Source organism: Scyliorhinus canicula, chromosome 11 (genome assembly GCF_902713615.1).
Source record: "Scyliorhinus canicula chromosome 11, sScyCan1.1, whole genome shotgun sequence".
NCBI lineage: Eukaryota > Metazoa > Chordata > Chondrichthyes > Carcharhiniformes > Scyliorhinidae > Scyliorhinus > Scyliorhinus canicula.
Window position 1 is genome coordinate 101425743 of NC_052156.1, and position 24720 is coordinate 101450462.

Below are 24720 nucleotides of genomic sequence, written 5' to 3' on the forward strand. Positions count from 1 at the left end.
GCTGGGGGGTGGAGATGGTGACGGGGGAGGCGGTGCCTTAACTGGTTCTTCCCCGCGCTGGAGCGGTGCCAGGAGGAGGGATAGATTGGGGGATGATCCCACTTCGGGAGGGGTCGGGCTATTGGCGGGAGTTTCCGGGGTCAGCAGAAGTTAGCTGACCCACGGAAGTACAATGGAGGACGGTTCGCGGCTGGGAGGGTTCCTAGCCTGGGGGGGGGAGGGAGGGGGGGAAAGGGTTGCTGCTGGTGGGGGCTGGGGGGACAGAGATGAGGGGTTGTCGCTATGGGGACGGGGTCGAGCAGAGGGTGCTGGCCTGGGTCGAGCAGGGGGTGCTGGCCTGGGGCGGGCAGTCAACGGGCTATGGCTAGCCGACGGGGGAGGGGGGCGGGACGCCCTCTTATCCGGTTGGTCACCTGGAATGTGAGAGGGTTGAATGGGCCGGTAAAGCGGTCGAGGGTACTGGCTCACCTGAAGGGGCTAAAGGCGGATGTGGCAATGCTTCAGGAGACCCACCTGAGGGTGGCGGACCAGGTCCGCCTGAGGAAGGAATGGGTGGGGCAGGTTTTCCACTCGGGGTTGGATGTGAGGAACCGGGGAGTGGCGATTCTGGTGGGGAGAAATGTGTTGTTTGAGGCATCGGAGGTGGTGGCGGATAAGGGGGGTAGGTATGTGATGGTTAGGGGCAGGCTACAAGGAGAGAAGGTGGTACTGGCTAGTGTGTATGCCCCAAATTGGGACGATGCGGGCTTTATGAGGCGTATGTTGGAACGGATCCCGGATCTGGAGGCGGGAGGTCTGGGGGGACAGAGATGAGGGGTTTAATACGGTCACCGTCCCCCGTCACCATCTCCACCCCCCAGGACTTTAATACGGTGTTGGATCCTTCACTGGATCGGTCCAGCTCTAGGACGGGTAGGAGGCCGGCGGCGGCCAAGGTACTGAGAGGGTTTATGGACCAGATGGGTGGGGTGGATCCATGGAGGTTTGTAAGGCCGAGGGCACGCGAGTACTCTTTCTTCTCCCACGTACATAGGGTCTACTCTCGGATAGATTTCTTCGTGGTGAGTAGGGGACTGATTCCGAGAGTGGAGGAGGCCGAGTATTCGGCCATTGCAATCTCCGACCACGCTCCGCATTGGATAGAGTTGGAGATGGGAGAGGTGCGAGACCAACGTCCGTTGTGGCGGTTGGATGTGGGGTTGTTGGCGGAGGAGGAGGTGTGTAGGAGGGTCCGGGCAAGTATTGAGGGGTACCTTGAGGTGAATGATACGGGGGAGGTTCAGGTGGGGATGGTCTGGGAAGCCCTGAAGGCAGTAATTCGTGGGGAGCTGATATCCATCCGGGCACACAGGGAGAGGAGCAAAAGGAGTGAGAGGGATAGACTGGTGGGAAAGATGCTGGAGGTGGACAGGAGGTATGCAGAGGCACCAGAGGAGGGACTGTTGGGGGAGAGGCGCAGCCTGCAGGCTAAATTTGATTTGCTGACCACTAGAAAGGCGGAGGCACAAGGGGCAGTGTACGAACATGGTGAAAAGGCGAGTAGGATGCTGGCTCATCAGCTGCGTAAGCGGGATGCGGCTAAGGAGATTGCTGGAGTGAGAGATAAGAGTGGGAATGTGGTGCGGAAGGGGGTAGAGGTGAATGAGGTCTTCAAGGATTTTTACGGGGAACTGTACCGGTCGGAGCCAACGGGGGAGAGGAGGGGAATGGAGAGGTTCCTTGACGGGCTTTCTTTCCCGAAGGTGCAGGAGGAGAAGGTGGAGGGGTTGGGTGCGCCGATTGAGCTGGAGGAGCTAGTTAAGGGGATCGGGCAGATGCAGTCAGGGAAGGCACCGGGGCCGGATGGGTTCCCGGTGGAATTTTATAAAAAGTTTGTGGATCTAGTGGGCCCCTTGCTGGTGCGAACACTCAATGAAGCGTGGGAGGGGGGACTTTGCCCCCGACGATGTCACGGGCGCTGATCTCGTTAATTTTAAAGAAGGACAAGGACCCCCAGCAGCGTGGTTCATACAGGCCCATATCTCTCCTCAACGTGGACGCTAAGGTGCTGGCAAAAATCCTGGCCACCAGGATAGAGGACTGTGTGCCAGGGGTTGTGCACGAGGACCAGACAGGTTTTGTGAAGGGAAGGCAGCTGAACACGAATGTGCGGAGATTGCTGAATGTCATTATGATGCCGGCGATTGAGGGGGAGGCAGAGATAGTGGTGGCACTGGATGCGGAGAAGGCCTTCGATAGAGTGGAGTGGGGGTACCTATGGGAGGTGTTGGGGAGGTTTGGATTTGGTGAAGGGTTCATTAGATGGGTAAGGCTGTTATATGAGGCCCCGATGGCGTGCGTGGCTACGAATAGGAGGAGGTCGGAGTACTTCCGGCTTTACCGAGGGACCAGGCAGGGTTGCCCCTTGTCCCCCTTGTTGTTTGCACTGGCAATCGAGCCGCTGGCGATGGCATTGAGAGATTCAGAGAGGTGGAGAGGCTTGGTGCGAGGTGGAGAGGAACATAGGGTGTCGTTGTATGCCGACGACCTGTTACTGTATGTGGCGGACCCGGTGGGAGGGATGCCGGGAGTGATGGAGTTACTAGCCTAGTTTGGGACCTTCTCAGGTTATAAATTAAACTTAGGCAAGAGCGAGGTGTTGTGGTGCACCCTGGAGACCAGGAGGAAGGAATTGGTAGGCTCCCGCTTAGGCGGGCAGGGGAGAGCTTTAGGTACCTGGGGGTGCAAGTGGCCAGGGACTGGGGGACTCTCCACAAGCATAACTTTACCAGGCTGGTAGATCAGATGGAGGAGGAGTTCAGGAGGTGGGACATGCTGCCATTGTCGTTGGCGGGGAGGGTGCAGTCCGTCAAAATGACAGTGCTTCCGAGGTTCTTGTTCCTTTTTCAGTGCCTGCCCATATTTATCCCCAGGGCCTTCTTTAGGAGAGTGACTAGCAGTATTCTGAGTTTTGTGTGGGCACATGGGACTCCGAGAGTGAGGAGGGTGTTCCTGGAGCGAGGAAGGGATGGAGGTGGGCTGGCACTGCCCAACCTTCTGGGGTACTATTGGGCAGCCAATGTGTCAATGGTGCGTAAATGGGTGATGGAGGGGGGAGGGGCGGCGTGGAAAAGAATGGAGATGGCGTCATGTAGAGGTACGAGCCTGGGTGCCATGGTAACGGCACCGTTGCCGCTCTCCCCTAAGAGGTTTACCACGAGCCCGGTGGTGGCGGCGACCCTAAGAATCTGGGAACAATGGAGACGGCATCGGGGGGAAACAGGGGGCTCGATGGAGGCTCCACTGGGTGGCAACCATCGGTTCATCCCGGGGAACACGGATGGGGGTTTCAGGGGGTGGCAAAGGGCGGGCATCAGCAAATTGAGGGACCTGTTTATTGGCGGGAGGTTTGCGGGCCTGGGGGAACTGGAAGATAAATTTGGCCTTCCCCAGGGGAACATGTTCAGATACCTGCAGGTAAAGGCGTTTGCTAGGCGACAGGTAGAGGGATTCCCTTTGCTGCCCTCGCAGGGGGCGATGGACAGAGTGCTTTCGGGGGTGTGGGTAGGAGAGGGGAAGGTGTCTGACATCTATAAGGTAATGCAGGAGGTGGAGGAGTCGTCAGTGGAGGAGCTGAAGGCTAAATGGGAGGAGGAACTCGGGGAGCAGATAGAGGACGGGACTTGGGCGGATGCCTTGGAGAGAGTCAACTTTTCCTCTTCATGTGCGAGGCTTAGTCTCATCCAATTTAAGGTGCTGCACCGGGCCCACATGTCCGGGACTAGGATGAGTAGGTTCTTCGGGGGTGAGGACAGGTGCACCAGATGTTCGGGGAGTCCTGCGAACCACGCCCATATGTTCTGGGCATGCCCAGCACTGGAAGAATTCTGGAAGGGGGTGGTGGGGACGGTGTCGAGGGTGGTTGGATCCAGGGTCAAACCAGGGTGGGGACTCGCGATTTTTGGAGTTGCGGTAGAGCCGGGAGTGCAGGAGGCGAAAGAGGCCGGTGTCCTGGCCTTTGCGTCCCTAGTAGCCCGTCGAAGGATTCTGTTACAATGGAAGGATGCAAGGCCCCCAAGTGTGGAGACCTGGATCAGCGACATGGCGGGATTTATAAAATTGGAAAAGGTCAAATTTGCCCTGAGAGGATCAATACAAGGGTTCTATAAACGATGGCAGCCTTTTTTGGACTTCCTGGCTCAGAGATAGGTAACTGGGTCAATAGCAGCAGCAACCCGGGGGGGGGGGGGGGTGCATTATTGTAGTGTTTATTCTGTAACTTTATAGTGTGTTAATATGCGTTGTTGTTAAAATGCTGGGTTGTTCATGGGGATGGGGCGAATGTATATGATTGTTAATATTATTGTTATTTTCGGTATTTTACTAAGGTGCGTCAATGTTGTATAAAATCAAAATTTCTCAATAAAAATTATTTAAAAAAAAAAAAATGACTACACCAGCAGAAGCTTGCAATTACAATAGGACTAATTTCCACAAGCAATTTTCATTCTAAATGTGGATACAGGAATTTATGATGGAAGCGTTAACAGCAAGTTAGCACAAAATTTCACTCACTCTCTCCTCATCCTCCTCTGGTTCTGTCTCCTGCTTCTCCTTTTTTATTTTGGGGGTGGTGGCACATAATATGGCATTTGGAATGTGGATTATGGGGAAAATGTGGCCCCTAAGCAACTCCCTTTTCCATTATCTCACTGCTTTCATTATATTTCCGACTCTTTCACCTTCCCATTCCCCATCCTGGCATATCCTCTTCTATTTTGAGCCACCTGCTCCGTGCTCATATTCTCTCAGCACACTTGTTCGAACACTTAATTCACCCTTTACTCCCACTAAGGATAGGTGAGGAGAGGTCTCTTCCCAATCTGCCACTCCCCTATCTCTCTTACCCTACCATCCTATCTGGTTTCCGCAAAGATAATTTGGTCACTTCAAAATTCTATTTTAAAGCATCAAATTAAAATATGAAGGGGGAAAAAAAAACTCCTCTTTTCTTTCTCCTTCTGCCATTATTTGTTTCTATATCTCAGAAAAACTGTCAGTGTTCATTGCCAATACAACTATCAAACTGACAACAACTTCTGGAATCCAAACATAGATGGAATAATGTGGAAATCCAGAAGTTTCTGTCAGTGATTCTACCCTTCCTCGCAGGATGAGAGGTTGAAGTTGCCCCATACTGCAAACAAGTTGAAATCGCTGAACTGACTAGAGCTTGCCCTTCTACAATATTGGTATCCCTGTAAGAACCCTTGAAAGACTTCCGGTGGTGGCTATGAAGGAGTAAGTCACACATTTGGTGACTCCCGCTCGGGTCGGACTTTTGGACCTTTTCCCCCGATTTGTTTTACTGGAGTTGATCTGAAAAATTGATAACAGAGGCAATTGTGAACTGAATTCCCACATCGGTGCATGGAGAGGAGGACTAGAAGTGCTCGCAAAGACAGAAACAGAAGGACAGAGAAGGCTTGGGCTGAAGCAGCACCGGAAGGAAGCATGGTGGAGGACCCGACCTCTGGCTTGTCGAACCAGCGATCAACGGAGCCGTTGATGCAAGTTATCCAGGAGGGCTTCGCCAAGCAGAAGAGGGACTGCTTGGACCCGATTAAAGAGGCAGTTTCGCAGCTGAAACTTAGATTAGATGCCCAAGATCGGGCGATCCAGAAGGTGCTGGCTGACCAGGAGGAACATCAAACAGCGGTGGAGTTGGAGGTGGGAATGCTAAGAGACCAGCAGAAAAGGCTCCTGGAGAAGTTGAAGAACCTAGAGAACAGGTCCTGTCAGCAGAGCTTGAGGATCATTGGGCTCCCGGAGGGATCCGAAGGAGCGGACACTGGGGCATACATAGCGAACATGTTTGAGAAGCTGCTGGGGGATGGGGAATTCCCTTGGAGGTGGACAGGGCTCACAGAGCGCGTGCGAGGAAGCCACGAGGGCAATGGTGGTGAGATTTCACAGATATCTGGATAAGGAGCGCGTTTTACAGTGGGCCAAGCAGACAGCTGCAAATGGGGCAACGGTTTCCTGTGGATCTATCAAGACCTGAGTGCGGAGGTGGCCAGGAGAAAAGCGGGGTTCAACCAGATCAGGTCGACAATTTTCAAGAAAAAGGTGAAGTTTGGGCTGTTGTATACGGCCTACCTCTGTGTCACACACAAGGAGCAACATTTCTATTTCGAGTTGCCTGAGGAAGCACTGGACTTCGAGGAAAGGACTGGTATCAGACTGAGAACTTTGAACTTAGAATTTTGCTGTAGTGTTTATGTTTTTCAAAAAAAGGTTTCTCGTTTCTTGCTTCTTCGGACGTTACTTGTTATGCCTGCTGTATGGATCTGGGGCCAGCTGCAGAGCTGAGTGAGGTAAAGTTTACATTTGCACTGTTGGGGGATGGAGGTGTGTTTGTTCAGATGCTGGATCTTTTGCTTGATCTTTTTTTTGTGCTCAACTTGGGTTTTTTTTTATCTCTGTCGGACAATTGTACTGAGATTATTTTTCATTTGAATATGTATGTATGAGCGGGGGAGGGAGGGAACAATAGTTGGGAGATTGTCTGGTGCCAGGGGCGAGGGCCACCAAACTAGCTGGGCGAGCTAGCTTATGGAAAGCGTAGTGGCGGATGAGCAAATGTTAGGCTTATCAAAGGGGTTGATTTATTTTGTGCTGTTACTGGGGGAGGGGGGGGGGGGGGGGAGAGAATGTTCTGCTGACGAGGGAGGGACTTTTGCTGAGGGATAGTGAGGAGGTCAGGGGCGGAGGCTGCCTGGGGACAGGCCGGTGGAGGCGTGGGGCGCGGGCTGGCGACTGTCCCAAGAGAGGGGTTGGCTCATTGGCGAAGGGGGGGGTGATGAGCCCCACAACTTGACTGATCACCTGGAATGTAAGAGGGCTCAAAGGACCGGTCGAGAGGGCACGCGTGTTCGCGCATTTGAGAGGACGGAAGGCGGACATGGTAATGCTGCAGGAGACGCACCTTCAAGTAGCTGACCAGATTAGGTTAAGGAAAGGTTGGCTCGGACAGGTTTTTTACTCGGGACTGAACTCGAGGACTAGAGGGGTTGCGATCCTGATCAACAAGCGAGTGGTGTTTGAGGCGGGAAGAATAGTTTCAGATATGGGAGGCCGGTACATTATGGTCAGTGGGAAATTGGAGGGGGTGCAGGTGGCGCTGATAAATGTATACGCGCCAAACTGGGACGATGTGGAGTATGCTGGGGAAGATACCGGATCTGGATTTGCATAAGTTGGTCATGGGAAAGGATTTCAACACAGTTATTGACGCTGGTTTAGACCGGTCAAGCTCAAAAACTGGCAGGGTGCCAGCAATGGCTAAGGAGCTAAAAGGGTTCATGGAGCAGATGGGGGTGGGGGGGTGGACTTGTGGAGATTTTGGCAGCCAAGAGTAAAGGAGTTCTCCTTCCACTCACATGTGCATAAAGTGTACTGGATCGATTGCTTTACTCTGAGCAGGACTCTACTGACGGGGCTGGTGAGCACGGGGTACTGGTAGATCACAATCTCAGACCATGCCCTGCACTGGGTTGACCGACAGATTAGTACAGATAGTAATCAGCGCCCACACTGGAGGTTAGACGTGGGGCTTTTAGCGGACGAGGAGGTGTGCGGGCGGTTGAGGAAATGTATTCAGAATTACCTGGAGGTCAATCTCACAGGGAACATTTCGGCAACGGTAGTCTGGGAGGCATTGAAGGCGGTGGTTAGAGGGGAGCTGATCTCGATACGGGCCCACAAGGAGAAGGTAGACAGGACGGAGACGGACCGACTGGTAAAGGAAATACTACAGGTCGACAGGGGGTATGCGGAGACCCCAGAGGCAGGGCTTTTAAGGGAAAGGCGGAGGCTACAGGCGGAGTTCGGCTTGTTAACCACAAGGAGGGCGGTAGAGCAGCTGAGAAAGGCGAGGGGAGCGATTTATGAACATGGAGAGAAGGCAAGCAGAATGCTTGTACAGCAGCTTAGAAAGAGGGAGGCAGCCAGGGAGATAGAAAAAATAAAGGATGGAGACGGGAACCTGGTGGGAGACTCAGCAAGGGTGAATAAGGCAATTAAGGAATTTTATGGTCGGCTGTGTGGGTCGGAACCCCTACCGGGGCCAGAGGGGATGAGGCACTTCCTAGGGGGGGCTGAATTATGATTGAAGCCTGTGTTCCGGACGAGATTGGGGAGGACCAGACGGGGTTGGTTTAGGGAAGGCAGTTGGTGTCCAATGTAAGACGGTTGCTAAATGCGATCATGATGCCTCCAGAAGGTAGGGAGGTGGAGATAGTGGTCGCAATGGATGCAGAAAAGGCTTTTGATTGGGTATAATGGGATTATCTGTGGGAGGTACTGGGACGGTTCGGATTTGGACAGGGCTTTATTGACTGGGTCAGGTTGCTGTATCAGGTTCCTGTGGCGAAAGTACGGATGAATAGTACGAAATTGGACTGTTTTAGGCTGCACCAGGGGACGAGACAGGGATGCCCCCTCTCCCCACTGTTGTTCGCGCTGGCTACAATTGCGCTGTGAGCCTCAAGGGGTTGGTCTGGGAGGGAGTGGAACACAGAGTCTCATTTTACGCAGGCAACCTGCTCCTGTATGTATCGGACCCAGTGGAGGGGATAGAAGAATTCATGAGGATTCTCTGGGTATTTGGCCGGTTTTCGGGATACAACTAAATATGGGGAAAAGTGAGATGTTTGCAATCCAGGCAAGGGGACAGGAGAGATGACTGGAAGAACTGCTGTTTAGAGTGGTAGGGGGAAGTTTTGAGTATTTAGGCATCCAAGTGGCATGGGAATGGGAACGGTTGCACAAACTTAATCTGGCCCATCTGGTGGACCAAATGTAGGACGATTTTCGCAGGTGAGACGCACTCCCATTGTCACTAATTGGGAGGGTCTAGACAGTGAAGATGACGGTCCTTCCGAGATTCCTGTTAGTGTTCCAGTATTTCCCCATCTTTATTCCGCGGACCTTGTTTAAATGGGTCAACAAAGTTATCACGGGCTTTGTATGGGCGGGCAAGACCCTGCGAGTAAAAAAGGGGATGATTAAGCGGAGCCAGGGAGAGGGCGGGCTGGCACTGCCAAACTTCAGTAACTATTATTGGGCGGCGAATATAGCCATGATCAGGAAGTTGGGTGGTTGGGGTCGGGTCGGCATGTGAGCGAATGGAAGCAGCCTCATGTCAGGACACCAGTTTGGGGGCATTGATAACTGCGCCTCTGCCGTTCCCGCCGACACTGTACTCCACCAGCCCCATGGTGGTGGCAGCCCTGAGAGTTTGGGGGCAATGGGGGAAGCATGTGGGAGCGGAGGGAGCATCGGTCTGGTCTCCAATTTGTAATAATCACCGGTTTGCCCCGGGAGGGATGGACGGGGGTTTTTGAAGATGGCAGAGAGCAAGAATTGAGAGGATGGGGGATATGTTTATGGAAGGGAGCTTTCCTAGGTTGAGGGAGCTGGAGGAGAAATTTGGATTGGCGAGGGGAAACAAATTTAGGTACCTGCAGGTATGGGACTTCCTACGTAGAATGTTCTCAACATTCCTCCTCCTACCACCAAGGGAGATTCAGGATAGGGTAGTTTCCAGAGTGTGGGTGGGAGAAGGGAAGGTTTCCGACATCTATAAGGAGCTCATGGGGTCAGAGGACACGCAGACCGAGGAGCTGAAGCGCAAGTGGGAGTGGGAGTAGGAGTTAGGAGGAGAGATAGAGGATGGTCTCTGGGCGGAGGCGTTGAGTTGAGTCAACGCGTCCACAACATGTGCCAGGCTCAGCCTGATACAGTTCAAGGTCGTTCACCGGGCTCACATGACAGTGGCTCGGATGAGCAGGTTCTTTGGTGTAGAAGATAGCTGTGCGGGCGGGGGGCGGCGGGGGGGCACCAAGTCCGGATGTGGCGATTTTTGGGGGGGGGGGGGCGGGGTTAAGAAAGGTGGCACCTGTAAGGGAGGAATCAGGCTTTTTGCACTATGTTTTGTAGACTTATGTATGTTTAGTTTGTCGTTGTTGTAAAACCAAAAATATCTCAATAAAATGTTTTGGTTTTTTTTTAAAAAGAACCCTTGAAAAAGTTGCACCTTGTTGAATGAAGGTTTTTTAACAGCATACTCGGGTCATGTTGAACAACCACGCTAGCTCTGAAAAAATTGTGAATTTCATATTTCTATATTTCTCTCCGAAAAACATCCAAAATATTCAAATTTATAAAATATTTAAAACTGGTGATATTTAAAATTCTACTTTCAAGTTTATATTACAAAATATAGCTTGTTTGATATTTCGGATTCTACCTTCATCCCAAGTGTATGTCACAATTATTTCACTCTCTGGAAGGTTTAATTTAAAAATGTAAAAATTCAATTAATTTTACTTCCTGGTTTGCGTTCTGTGAGAATATGTCGATGTAATTACCTGCTTATGCGTTTTGATGACATCATAATTGCATATCTTTGAGATCTTCTTGAATATGGCACCATATTCAAACTGACATTGAGAAACAGGAAATCCACATCATAGAGGTAGCTAGATCTTTATTGGCAGCTTTCTTTGAGCGCCTTTGTTTTGCATTTGTGAAATCCAGGTCCATGTCTCAAAAGAGACACTCACTTTTTCTAAGGCGAGCAGAACCATTTAAGAGTGAAACCAGGAAACACTTTTCACACTCGGGTAATGGAAATCAGGAACTGACTCCTTCAAAAGATTGTGGATGCTGGGGCACAACTGATTTTTTTTTTAAGGATTGGGAACCATCTTTTATTGGTTAAGAGTTATAGATAGAGAAATACAGCACAGAACAGGCCCTTCGGCCCACGATGTTGCGCCGAACTTTTGTCCTAGGTTAATCATAGAATTTTGGACAATTTTTCATGGCCAATCCACCCAACCTGCACATCTTTGGACTGTGGGAGGAAACCGGAGTACCCGGAGGAAACCCACGCAGTCACGGGGAGGATGTGCAGACTCCACACAGACAGTGACCCAAGTCGAAATCGAACTTGGGACCCTGGAGCTGTGAAGCAATTGTGCTATCCACAATGCTACCGTGCTGCCCTTAAGAAGTTAACCTACACTCCCTTATTCTACCCTAATCCAAGTACCTATCCAATAGCCGCTTGAAGGTCCATAAATTTTCCGACTCAACTACTACCACAGGCAGTGCATTCCATGCCCCCACTACTCTCTGGGTAAAGAACCTACCTCTGACATCCCCTCTATATCTTCCACCATTTATCTTAAATTTATGTCCCCTTGTAATGGTGTGTTCCACCCGGGGAAAAAGCCTCTGACTGTCTACTCTATCTATTCCCCTGATCATCTTATAAACCTCTATCACGTCGCCCCTCATCCTTCTCCGTTCTAATGAGAAAAGGCCTAGCACGCTCAACCTTTCCTCGTATGACCTACTCTCCAGTCCAGGCAACATCCTGGTAAATCTCCTTTGCACCTTTTCCAAAGCTTCCACATCCTTCCTAAAATGAGGTGACCAGAACTGCACACAGTACTCCAAATGTGGCCTGACCAAGGTTTTGTACAGCTGCATCATCACCTCACGGCTCTTAAATTCAATCCCTCTGCTAATGAACGCTAGCACACCATAGGCCTTCTTCACAGCTCTATCCACTTGAGTGGCAACTTTCAAAGAACTATGAACATAGACCCCAAGATCTCTCTGCTCCTCCACATTGCCAAGAACCCTACCATTAACCCTGTATTCCGCATTCAGATTTGTCCTTCCAAAATGGACAACCTCACACTTGTCAGGGTTAAACTCCATCTGCCACTTCTCAGCCCAGCTCTGCATTCTATCTATGTCTCTTTGAAACCGACAACAGCCCTCCTCACTATCCACAACTCCACCAATCTTCGTATCATCTGCAAATTTACTGACCCACCCTTCAACTCCCTCATCCAAGTCGTTAATGAAAATCACAAACAGCAGAGGACCCAGAACTGATCCCTGTGGTACGCCACTGATAACTGGGCTCCAGGCTGAATATTTGCCATCCACCACAACTCTCTCTCTTCTATCGGTTAGCCAGTTTGTTATCCAACTGGCCAAATTTCCCACTATCCCATGCCTCCTTACTTTCTGCATAAGCCTACCATGGGGAACCTTATCAAATGCCTTACTAAAATCCATGTACACTACATCCACTGCTTTACCTTCATCCACATGCTTGGTCACCTCCTCAAAGAATTCAATAAGACTTGTAAGGCAAGACCTGCCCCTCACAAATCCGTGCTGACTATCCCTAATCAAGCAATGCCTTTCCAGATGCTCAGAAATCCTATCCCTCAGTACCCTTTCCATTACTTTGCCTACCACCGAAGTAAGACTAACTGGCCTGTAATTCCCAGGGTTATCCCTATTCCCTTTTTTGAACAGGGGCACGACATTCGCCACTCTCCAATCCTCTGGTACCACCCCTGTTGACAGCGAGGACTAAAAGATCATTGCCAACGGCTCTGCAATTTCATTTCTTGCTTCCCATAGAATCCTTGGATATATCCCGTCAGGCCCGGGGGACTTGTCTATCCTCAAGTTTTTCAAAACGCGCAACACATCTTCCTTCCTGACAAGTATCTCCTCAAGCTTATCAGTCTGCTTCACGCTGTCCTCTCCAACAATATGGCCCCTCTCGTTTGTAAATACTGAAGAAAAATACTTGTTCAAGACCTCTCCTATCTCTTCAGACTTGATACACAATCTCCCGCTACTGTCCTTAATCGGACCTACCCTCGCTCTAGTCATTCTCATATTTCTCACATATGTGTAAAAGGCCTTGGGGTTTTCCTTGATCCTACCCGCCAAAGATTTTTCATGCCCTCTCTTAGCTCTCCTAATCCCTTTCTTCAGTTCCCTCCTGGCTATCTTGTATCCCTCCGGCGCCCTGTCTGAACCTTGTTTCTTCAGCCTTACATAAGTCTCCTTCTTCCTCTTAACAAGACATTCAACCTCTCTTGTCAACCATGGTTCCCTCACTCGACCATCTCTTCCCTGCCTGACAGGGACATACATATTAAAGACACGCAGTACCTGTTCCTTGAACAAGTTCCACATTTCACTTGTGTCCTTCCCTGACAGCCTATGTTCCCAACTTCTGCACTTCAATTCTTGTCTGACAGCATTGTATTTACCCTTCCCCCAATTATAAACCTTGCCCTGTTGCTCGCACCTATCCCTCTCCATTACTAAAGTGAAAGTCACAGAATTGTGGTCACTACCTCCAGTATCACGGGATATGAATCAAAGGCTGGGAAATGAAGTTGAGCTAATGACTAACTGTGATCCAAGTAAATGGCAGAACAAGGCGTTGTATGATCTACTCCTGTTCCTGCAACTCTACACTGGTGATGCACATGTTAAATGTGGACCGAAGTATGACATCAGGAACTCAACTAGAACAGATAAAAGATTTAAAATTGTAATATTATTCATCATGTCTTTGCATACGTTATGCTGAATACATATCGTAGCAAACATGACTGATGCTGTTATTTACTCTGTGGCAGTGTTTTTTGTCCAGATGCATGGAAAACCTCACTAACCAACTCATGAAGAATTAACATTAGATCTTCATTGTGGAGAGGGAAGCAAAATCTGAGGCTGGAACGTTACCTGTTATAATTAAAAACATTTAAGTGAACATTTATTTTCTTTTAGATCTTTTTTGTTTCTTGGATGGAATTACCATTTTTTGGGAGTGTTCAGATCCAGTAATCTCTGATATGTCTGTCCTCACAACTTATTTTTTTATCGTTACCCCCTTTGTATTAGGTGCCTCAGTTTTCTCGCTCAGTGAAATTCAGTTGCAAAAGGATCCTGGCTACAAAACCTCATCGTATCCAGAGACAGGTAATATTGATTGTTTATGAAACTGAAATGGCTCATTTGAAAAGAATTGCAGCAGTTAGCTGCTCTACTTCTACCCAAGAAACCAACCTTCGCCTGCTTCTATATTGGCGTCATATGCAAGTTATTCAGGTGTGCATCACAGTAAGAGCATATGGCCTCTTTTTTAAAAGAAAATGTTTTTGATTAAATGATTTTCTGTTCCACGCAAACTTTTAAAAATAAATTTAGAGTACCCCAATCATTCTTTCCAATTAAGGGGCAATTCACAGTAGCACAGTGGTTAGCCCTGTTGCTTCACAGCGCCAGAGTCCCGGATCGATTCCCGCTTGGGTCACTGTCTGTGCTACTTGGATGCACGTTCTCCCCATGTGTGCGTGGGTTTCCTCCCACAAGTCCCGAAAGACGTGCTTGTTAGGTGAATTTGACATTCTGAATTCTCTCTCTGTGTACCCAAACAGGCACTGGAGTGTGGCACCAGAGTGTGGCGACGAAGTGATTTTCACAGTAACTTCGTGCAGTGTTAATGTCAGCCTACTTGTGACAATAACAAAGATTATTATTATTAGCGTGGCCAATCCACCCACATCTTTGGATTGTGGGTGTGTGACCCACATAGACACATGGAAAATGTGCAAACTGCACATGGACAATGACCTAGGGCTGGGATTGAACCCGAATGCTCAGCGCCATGAGGCAGCAGTGCGCTATCGTGCCACTCTGTTTCCACATAATAACAACTTGAAATTAAATGAAAATCGTTTATTGTCACAAGTAGGCTTCAATTGAAGTTACTGTGAAAAGCCCCAAGTCGCCACGTTCCGGCGCCTGTTCGGGAAGGCTGGTACGGGAATTGAACCATGTTGCTGGCCTCCCTTGGTCTGCTTTCAAAGCCAGCAATTTAGCCCTGTGCTCAAATTGTTTTGGAGTGCCCCCCCCCCCCAGTTTACAGTAAAATATCCAATCCAATTGTTTATTAAATGCATTCATGGGATATATGAGCCATTAGCAAGACCAGCATTTATTGCCCATCCTAATTGCCCTTGGCAGGATGGTGGTGAGCGATCTTTTCAAACCATAACTGTTACACTCACAATGATGTTAGGGCAACAATTATGGCATTTTGACCCAGTGAAATTGAAGGAACGACAATATCTTTCCAGGTCAGAATGATGTATGATGTGGATGACAAGTGGTGGTGTTACCATCTGCCTGCTGCCCTGTTCTTCATAGAATCTCTAGGGTACAAAAGGAGACCATTTGGCCCGTCGAGTCTGCACTGACCCTTTCAAAGGCCATCCTGCCTAGCCCAATCCCCCCCTCCTATTTTTGCAACTCCATCCCAATTGGCAATTTAGCGTGGCTTATCCACCATCTTTGGACTGTGGGAGAAAACCAGAGCACCTGGAGGAAACCCACGCAGACACAGTTCTAGATGAAAGATTTGGAGATGTGTTTTTGAGGGGCCTAGCTACAATGCATCCTGTAATACATGCAAATGGCTGCTATTGTTCACCAGTAGTGGGTCCCGTAAATGTATACGGTCATGGTTTGTCAATCGAACTGACTGCTTTGTCTTGGATGGTATTAAGCTGCTTGAGTGTTATTGGAGCTACACTCATCCAGACAAATGGATAGTATTCCATCACACTCTTTACCTTATCGATGGTGGACAGCCTTTGGGGAGTCAGCAGGCGAGTAGTTTACTGCAGAATTATCATCTTTGACTTACTCTTGCAGCCACAGTATTTTTGTGACTGGCCCAGTTAAGTTTCTGGTCAGTAGTCTACCTATGATGTTGATGGTGAAATTTCCAGCTTTGCTAATGCTGTTGAATCTCGAGAGAAGGTGATTCGAATCTATTTTGTTGGGGATAGTCATTGTCTGGCACTTGGTGTGGCGCAAAGGTTACTTGCCACTTATTAGCCCAGGCGATTTAGGTCCACATCTGCCAACAATCCCTCGTGGAGGAGGATGATTCTTGCACAGGGCTGGGTTGAAGTGGGATGGAAGCCATTTTCTTTCGTCCTCTCTCCGTAATCTGTTCCTTAGCTAGCTACTCCCTCCCCCGGGGGCAACTGTCTGAGATGCAACCAGACTGTTTGAATCTTTGTCATGTTTGAACCCGAGCTGAGCACCCAACCACATATTGGTGCTTACAGTTAGACAAATTGTTTCCCACATCCATGATATCGCACATCTTCTCCCTTGCCTCAGCTCATCTGAACATAGAACATAGAACAGTACAGCACAGAACAGGCCCTTCGGCCCTCGATGTTGTGCCGAGCAATGATCACCCTACTTAAACCCACGTAACCCGTATACCCGTAACTCAACAATCCCCCCATTAACCTTACACTACGGGCAATTTAGCATGGCCAATCCACCTAACCCGCACATCTTTGGACTGTGGGAGGAAACCGGAGCACGCGGAGGAAACCCACGCACAAACGGGGAGGACGTGCAGACTCCACACAGACAGTGACCCAGCCGGGAATCGAACCTGGGACCACTGGAGCTGTGAAGCATTGATGCTAACCACTATGCTACCGTGAGGCCCCTAAAATTCCCTACGTGCCATGGTAGGATTTGAACTCAAATTTCTGGAATGTTAGTCCAGGCCTCTGGATTAATAGTCCAGTAACAACATAACCATGCTATGATTCCCATTTTGCTCTATTTAGCCGTAATAATGTTCAAAAATGTGCTTTGGGGAAAAGGCCAAATGCAATTCCAAACGGAAGGAGAAACACTATCCCTGTTTGTAACATTGGACAGCAAACTACCCAGGTATCAGCAACATGATGAAGCATGCAATAAAGGAACATCTGTAATTATGGGTGATTTTAATCTGCACATACTTTGGGCAAATCAAATTAGCCACAATACCTTAGAGGAGGAAATCATGGAGTGTATACGGGATGGTTTTCTGGACCAATACGTGAGGAACCAACAAGAGAGCAGGCCACCCTAGACTGGGTACTGTATAATGAGAATGGAATCATTGGCAATCAAGTTGTGCAAGACCCCTTGAGGGTGAGTGACTGAAATATGATAGAATTTTTCATCGAGATGGAGAGTGTAGTAGTCGATTCTGAGACTAGGTCCTTGAATCTTCAAAGGAAACTACGATTATATAAGGCATGAGTTGGCTTTGATCGATTGGGGAGCATTACTTAACGGAATGACAGTGGGGACTTCCGGTGGCGACATGTAGGTGGAGGTCAAACGTTGAGTAGCCTCTACTAGAGCTTTCGCTTTTTGGCCCTATTCACACAAATTTGGAGGGAAAATTTTATATGATCAATCTCTAGAAACCCTGCGGCAACTAAAGAATGTCAAAAACCCCGAAGAAGAATATGGGGCAAAAAGGTGTGAGCAATAGTCCGTCCGAGAGCTCGAGTTCGGTGCAGAGTTCTGTGGGACGAAAGATGACGGGAGCAAGCTTGCTGGGTTGGTCTGCGCCCTTTACAGTGAACATGCTGGCTGAGATGATGTGTTTGACCAGCTGTTCGCCAAACATCAGAAGGAAATGATGGTCTTACTCAAGGAGTTGGTGGATGATGCACTGGGCCCGATAAAAGAAGCTTTGGGAAAGATGTCAGTGGCAATTAAGGAGCAAGGAGAGGTGTTGAAGGTGGGTGTGGGGGGGAAGAGAAGGCATTGTCACGGCACAGCGGCCAGTTCACATCAATGGGTGAGGAGCTGTGAAAGAGAATAGCAAAGGACACAAGTGGACGACCTGGAGAACAGGTCACGATGGCAGAATCTGCAGATTGTGGGATTGTCTAAGGGGCTGGAAGGCTGGTGGCCAATGGAGTATTTTGAGGCGATTTTCGCCAAGTTTGGGGAGGGGGAAAGAAATCCCCTCCTATGAGTTGAATACGGCTCATCAGTTGCTCCATCCAAAGCTGAAGGCGAATGAACCACCAAGAGCTATGATAGTCTGCTTTTTTAGCTACCAGGTGAAGGAGAAAGTGTTGAGATGGGCAAAGCAGAATCGAGAGATGAGGTGCGAAGGTAACGGATTTGTATATCCAACATCTCGCGGATGAGCTGACAAGATGACGGGGGGGGCCTTTGGAAGGGTGATGGCAATGTTGTACAAGAGCAATGTGATGTATGGAGTGGTCTACCCAGCGAAGTTAAGAGTTATAGCAGTGGTTCTCAACCGGGGTCCACATGGACCCTGGGGGTCCATGTAACATTACTGGGGGTCCACACAAAAAAAATATCGAATTGGGGGTCCATGGTGATATTTTAGTGGTCCATAGAGCAATTCTACTTCAGAACAATTGTTATTACTGAGAATCAAGTAGAAGAAAAAAATGTTTGTTTTCATGATGCATATTCACCTTTCTCTCTCTCTCTCTCTCTCGCACTGACAAAGGTCAAAGAGAGATTATAATCCATACTGGTTGATGACAAATGGGTTTATTGTGCTTTAATGACAGTTGTTGTTGAAGATTGCCCGGGCTATTGTCCCCTAGGAACAGCCCGGAGGACCTTTAATGACAGAAGCAGCTTATTAAATACCCACGGTTGACCTGACGCTTATGCCACGTTTCTCCTTGACAAGTTTAATGAATGATTTAACACAGTAATCACTAGAAACTGTGTGTATTTGATATGAATTGGTTATTTTTAGAGTAATTTAATTCAATTTAGTCAGTAAAAAGTTTTTTTCATTACTTTTCATATTAGAATAAGTTTGGCAACGGACGAAAATACCGCTAATCCGTTTCCAACCCTCACGGTAAGGTAGATGGACTTTAGGATTAGTTTACCACGCATATAAGAAGCTTTTTTTTCTGTGGAATGGCTATGGGGGTCCACAAAAAAAAATTAAGAGGAAAAGGGGTCCATGGGTTAAAAAAGGTTGAGAACTCCTGAGTTATAGGAACAATTACTTTGAGATGGCGATGGAGATGTTCATGAAGGTTGAAGGACTGGGGCTGAACTCAGTTTATTTCCTCATGGGTGTATTTGAGAGGGGATGGTTTGGGGCATAGGGTTAATAATATGTTTGGATTTGTTTTCCTTTGTTTGAGGGTCTGTTTTGGGAAGATTGGAAAGTCTGATGTGGGGGGGGCCTTTATGTTGTTTTTTTTCGGTATTTGGCATATTTGAGGTAGGATGCTCTGACAGGCCACCTCGCTAGCTAACGCAAGTTGGTTGGTGAATGGGAGCAAGGTGGGGGAGAGACCACGGCATCTGAACATGTGTGGGTGGGTTTTGATGGACCTGGGAGGTGCGACTGATGGGGGTGGGGGTGAGTGGTTTTGAGAGGAAGTGGTTGGGGGGATTCTAGAAGGGGGAAGGGCAGTTGACTGATGGTGACAAGGGGTAGGGGTGGTGTCCTGCTCGCTGTGTAGGGCTAGGGGCAGTGATCATGATTGACAGGAGGGGGAGTGAGAGACCCCTAGTCCGTATGATATAGAATACGGTGCTGTTAGGAATAACAGCAAAAGGGATTATTATTTAAATGATCAAATATGAAAACATGCTGCTGTGCAGAGACCTGGGTGTGCTAGTATATGAGTCGCAAAAAGTTGGTTCACAGAGGTAACAGGTGATTAAGAAGGCAAATGGAGTTTTGTACTCAATTGCTGGAGGGATGGAGTTTAAGGCTAGGGAGGTTATGCTGCAATTGTTTAAGGTGTTAGTGAGCCACACCTGGAGTATTGTGTTCAGTTTTGGTTTCCTTACCTGAGAAAGTATGTACTAGTGCTGGAGAGTGTGCAGAGGAGATTCACTAGGTTAATCCCAGAGTTGAGGGGGTTGGATTACGAGGAGAGGTTGAGTAGACTCGGTCTGTACTCGTTGGAATTTAGAAGGATGTGGGAGGATCTTGAAATGAAATGAAATGAAAATCGCTTATTGTCAGAAGTAGGCTTCAAATGAAGTTATTGTGAAAAGCCTCTAATCGCCACATTCCGGCACCTGTTCGGAGAGGCTGGTACGGGAATTGAACCGTGCTGCTGGCCTGCCTTGGTCTGCTTTAAAAGCCAGCGATTTAGCCCTGTGTGCTAAACCAGCCCCTTATAGAATCTTATAGGACCTGAGCAATTTGTTAAATTGATCCCTATTGTGTCGCTGACCATATACAATTCATATTATTTCTAACTAGAATACTCTACTTTTGAATCAGTGACCTGGTGCCTTAACAAAAAAAATCCGATTGCAATCAATAGCAGAACTAGCTTCAAACAGGTGCATCGTCAGGAAAGCTATCTCTGGGCTCATTCTCAAATTTGCTTCTTCGGGCTCAGGCAGAGATTGTTGCTATAAATCGTAAAATATATTTGTTTTTAAATCTCATTTATTCATTAGCAATTTTTTCAATGTTTAAGCAAGAGTAATTTTAAGGGTATGCAAGTTCAAAAGAATCCATTATGTATGATTCTGAGCAGACGCCAAAATACTGGCCAAAATCCTAGCCAAAAGGCTAGAAGACTGTGTACCTGAGGTGGTCACAGAGGACCAGACGGGCTTCGTCAAAGGTAGACAGCTTACCGCGAACATCAGGCGCCTGCTGAACGTGATAATGACCCCCTCCGGGGAGAGAACACAAGAGGTGATTGTCTCCCTGGACGCAGAAAAGGCCTTCGACAGAGTCGAATGGAAATACCTCATAGAGATACTGGAGCGGTTTGGGCTTGGAACAGGGTTCACCGCTTGGGTAAAGCTCCTATACAACGCTCCCATGGCGAGTGTACGGACCAACAATACCAACTCCCAATACTTCCAGCTGCACAGGGGCACCAGACAAGGATGCCCACTGTCCCCGCTGCTGTTCGCACTAGCAATCGAACCGCTAGCAATCGCGCTCAGGGCAGCAAAAAATTGGAGGGGGATCCGAAGGGGAGGTAGAGAGCACAGAGTCTCACTCTATGCGAATGATCTGCTCCTCTATATCTCGGACGGAATCATCGCGCTCCTGAAAGAGTTTGGAGCCTTCTCGGGCTACAAACTCAACATGAGCAAAAGTGAGATCTTCCCAGTACACCCGCAAGGGGGGTGGGGGTGGGGGGCAGCACTAAAGGGGCTGCCGTTCAAACAAGCCCGACATAAATTCCGCTACCTGGGGATCCAAATAGCCCATGACTGGAAAGGGATCCACAAATGGAACCTCACCAGCCTGACGGAGGAAGTTAAAAAGGACCTGCAAAGATGGAACACACTCCCACTCTCCCTCGCGGGGAGAGTCCAGACGATCAAAATGAACGTACTGCCCAGGTTCCTCTTCCTGTTTAGATCCATTGCGATCTACATCCCCAAGGCCTTTTTCAAAGCGCTGGACAAACTTATCATGGCATTCGTATGGGGGGGTAAAAATGCTAGGATCCCAAAGAAGGTCCTACAAAAAACAAAATCCAGGGGGGGGCTAGCCCTCCCGAATCTACAATTCTACCACTGGGCGGCAACAGCCGAGTGAGTAAGGGGATGGATCCAGGAGCCAGAGGCCAAGTGGGTGCGTGCGGAGGAGGCCTCCTGCATGGGAACCTCCCTCCGGGCCCTCGCCACGGCAGCACTCCCATCCCCACCCAAAAAACACTCCAGCAGCCCAGTGGTGACAGCCACCCTCCAATCCTGGAACCAACTGCAGCAGCAATTTGGCCTGTACAAAATGTCGGACAAGGCTCCCATCTGCAACAACCATAGGTTCAAACCAGCACTGACTGACGCCACCTTCAAAAGGTGGAGGCAGGACGGGGGGACACTGACAGTCAGGGACCTATACACGGACGACAGGATCGCAACACTGGACGAACTGACAGAGAAATTTCAGCTAGCTGGGGGGAACGAGCTGCGGTACCTGCAGCTCAAAAACTTCCTACGAAAGGAGACAAGGACGTACCCACAACCGCCACGACAGACACTACTGGAAGATCTACTGGACGCAAGTATCCTAGAGAAAGGGAACTGTAGTGACATGTATGACCGACTGGTAGATAGGGACGACACCGTACTGGACGCAACAAGAAGGAAATGGGAGGACGACCTGGGGATGGAGATAGGGTGGGGACTCTGGAGCGAAGCACTGCATAGGGTCAACTCCACCTCCACGTGCGCAAGGCTCAGCCTGACGCAACTAAAAGTGGTACATAGAGCCCACTTAACGAGAAACCGTACGAGTAGGTTCTTCCGGGAGGTGGAGGACAGATGTGAGCGGTGCCAAAGAGGCCCGGCCAACCACGCCCACATGTTCTGGTCTTGCCCCAGACTTGTGGAGTACTGGACAGCCTTCTTCGAGGCTATGTCCAAAGTGGTGGGGGTGAGGGTGGAGCCATGCCCGATAGTGGCGGTCTTCGGGGTTTCAGACCAGCCAGATCTATTCCTGGGGAGGAGGGCGGACGCCCTTGCCTTTGCCTCCCTGATCGCCCGCTGTAGAATCCTGTTTGGCTGGCGGTCAGCAGCACCACCCAGAGCTGCAGACTGGCTGTCCGACCTCTCGGAATCTCTCCAAATGGAGAAAATCAAATTCGCCATCCGAGGGTCAGACGACGGCTTCCACAGAATGTGGGAGCCATTCATGCAATTGTTCCGGGACCTGTTTGTGGCCAACGTACAAGAGGAAGAATAGTCGGGTGGCCAAGAATCAGGGGAAAATGGACGGGACTCGGGGGAAGGTGGGGGGGGGGGGGGGGGTTTACGGGCTCGTTACGGGGGTTTGATGGCAAGCTAAGGCCCAAAACCAAACTATAAATAAATGCCTATAAACATGTGCCCCGGCCATATTGGGGAATGTAAAATATGTATGCTGGCTAAAGGGGGCGGCCACAATTGCTGTTATGAAGATGCTTACCTGTAAATATTCATGTTAAATTTTTGTGTTTTCTTTTTTTCTCTAATAATTTGTAATTTGTCATATATAAAATATGAAAACTCAATAAAAAAAACATTTATAAAAATGTATGATTCTGACTTCAGTTATACATACAAAATTGTCAGTTATTGTTCTTTGTGACCCTCATACATGCATCATAAGAAATACTGAGTGCAACAACTTGCCTGCCATCAAACTGGTTTCAATGCATCTTTCTTTATTTTCCAGCACATGGGAAAAACAGAAGACAGAGTATGCTGTTCTAGGCTATCTTGCAAAATAATAGACTTGAGTTCCATTGGCTTGCCATTTACATCACAGTTACCCAGGATTTTGATTTGAAGACAACAATTTCCATAAGTTAGAGTGGATCATAACTTGAATATGAACGTGTCTCCTTTACTGCCCTTCTTGCGATGTAGTCTGATGTGTAGATTGTTTAATATTCGCAAGTCAATGAGACATTTTTGTGTGTGGAAATTTATATATGTGTAATATTGTGTATGTACATATATACATTTTACACATGTACACAAACAGAAAAAAAGTTTTATGGTTCACCTTTGTTGTTTTAGAGCCAGTGGTTACAGCTGCTGTTGTAACTTTAGATGCAGTTTTGTACATTACTGGAAACAAAGTGCTTATTTATTAGGAATCATTGCTGCTAAACGACTACTGTCCATAAACCACATTGTGGTGGTATAGCGGAAAATGTGAGTGGCTTGTAGCATGTGAATGCATCTGTTTCTTCTAATGACTATTTCCAGCTTTTTGCAGATTTTCTCATTGTATTTAGTTACACATTCTCTTGAAAATTTGCAGAGCCTCACCTTTAAAAATAGAATTGTGATGAGGAACCTTAGTGAACTTTTAAATTTGTTTTGAAATCTTGTGTGGCCAACAGGGAAACTGATTAGTGTTTTTAAAAAAAATCTATTTAAGGAATTCAACATCAAATCTGCCTTTTCATTACTAAAGATTAGCAAATTAATTGCACCTATTGTTTCCATGTCACTTTATGAAGACATGGAAATTTTGATGGTTCAGTTTTATATCTGATCTTTGCTGTTACACCTGCATCAATTTGTAATGGTTTCACTACAGAACTTGTGTATCTCAATGAGTATCATAAGTAGGCTTTTGTTAACAGTAACAGTATTTGTACGTATGTTTGCCTTTCTAAATAATGGTTTTAGTGAACCTACATTTTAGGATTACTGTTAATATATAATTGTTTAAAAAATCAGATTTGTAGCAAATGCAAATAATCATTGATGACATTTTTTTCTGGACTTTTACTGTAAACTTATTCAGGGTCCTATCATTTTCATAAATTTACATAGTTATTTAACAGTGTTAAGAATATTTTGTATGTTTAATTTTATTTGTGAACTGTGATGATGGCATGTTGAAAATTGTTTACTTGTATTTTGTGTTGCTTGTGACTGATTTTAATTGGAATTTTGTAAGAGGAAAATAGAAACAGATTCATTGGTAACATTGTACATTGGACCACTACTGTTCATCAAAATTATTCCAGGCTGAGATCGGTGTATCTAACTAAAACTGCTGTGCTATTTCTGACTGACAGTACTATTTTTTGAAAGTATGAATATTACAGTGATTCCTTGTTTTAACTGATCATTGTTTTTTGTGGCCTATTGTGTGACCTGTTCTGGTTTCTGAAACTAAAGTGTTGCTGCGGTCAATGATGATGATTGGTAAAATTCACTTCAAGCCCACTGACACCTATAGCTATCTCAACTACACTTCTTGCTGGAAGGAGTCTCTTTCATTCTCCCAGTTTCGCCTTCTCCATCACATGCCACTTTCCATACCAGTGCTTCAGATATATCTTTTTCTTTTTAATCTTTCACAGGAAGTAGGTGTCACTGGCTAGTCTAGCATTTATTGATCATTTGTAATTGCCTATCAGATGGTGGTGATGAGGTGCCTTCTTGAAGCACTGGAATACCCCCACAGTCCTCTTAGCGAGGAGGTCCAGGATTTTGCAACAGCAATAGATTTCCAGGTCA

General features: G+C 47.8%; 1 protein-coding gene across 4 annotated transcripts in view; it reads left to right on the plus strand.

Moving 5' to 3' along the window:
- Positions 1 to 24326, plus strand: part of cdk17 (cyclin-dependent kinase 17) — a 292409-nt gene extending 268083 nt beyond the window's left edge. For all 4 annotated transcript variants that reach the window (XM_038810897.1, XM_038810899.1, XM_038810898.1 and 1 more), the window contains 2 exons: positions 13780 to 13857; positions 22913 to 24326. In XM_038810897.1, coding sequence (XP_038666825.1) covers positions 13780 to 13857; positions 22913 to 22950 — 116 coding nt within the window. In that variant the 3' untranslated portion in view covers positions 22951 to 24326. The remainder of the gene's footprint in view (positions 1 to 13779; positions 13858 to 22912) is intronic.
- The last annotated feature ends 394 nt before the right edge of the window (positions 24327 to 24720 follow it).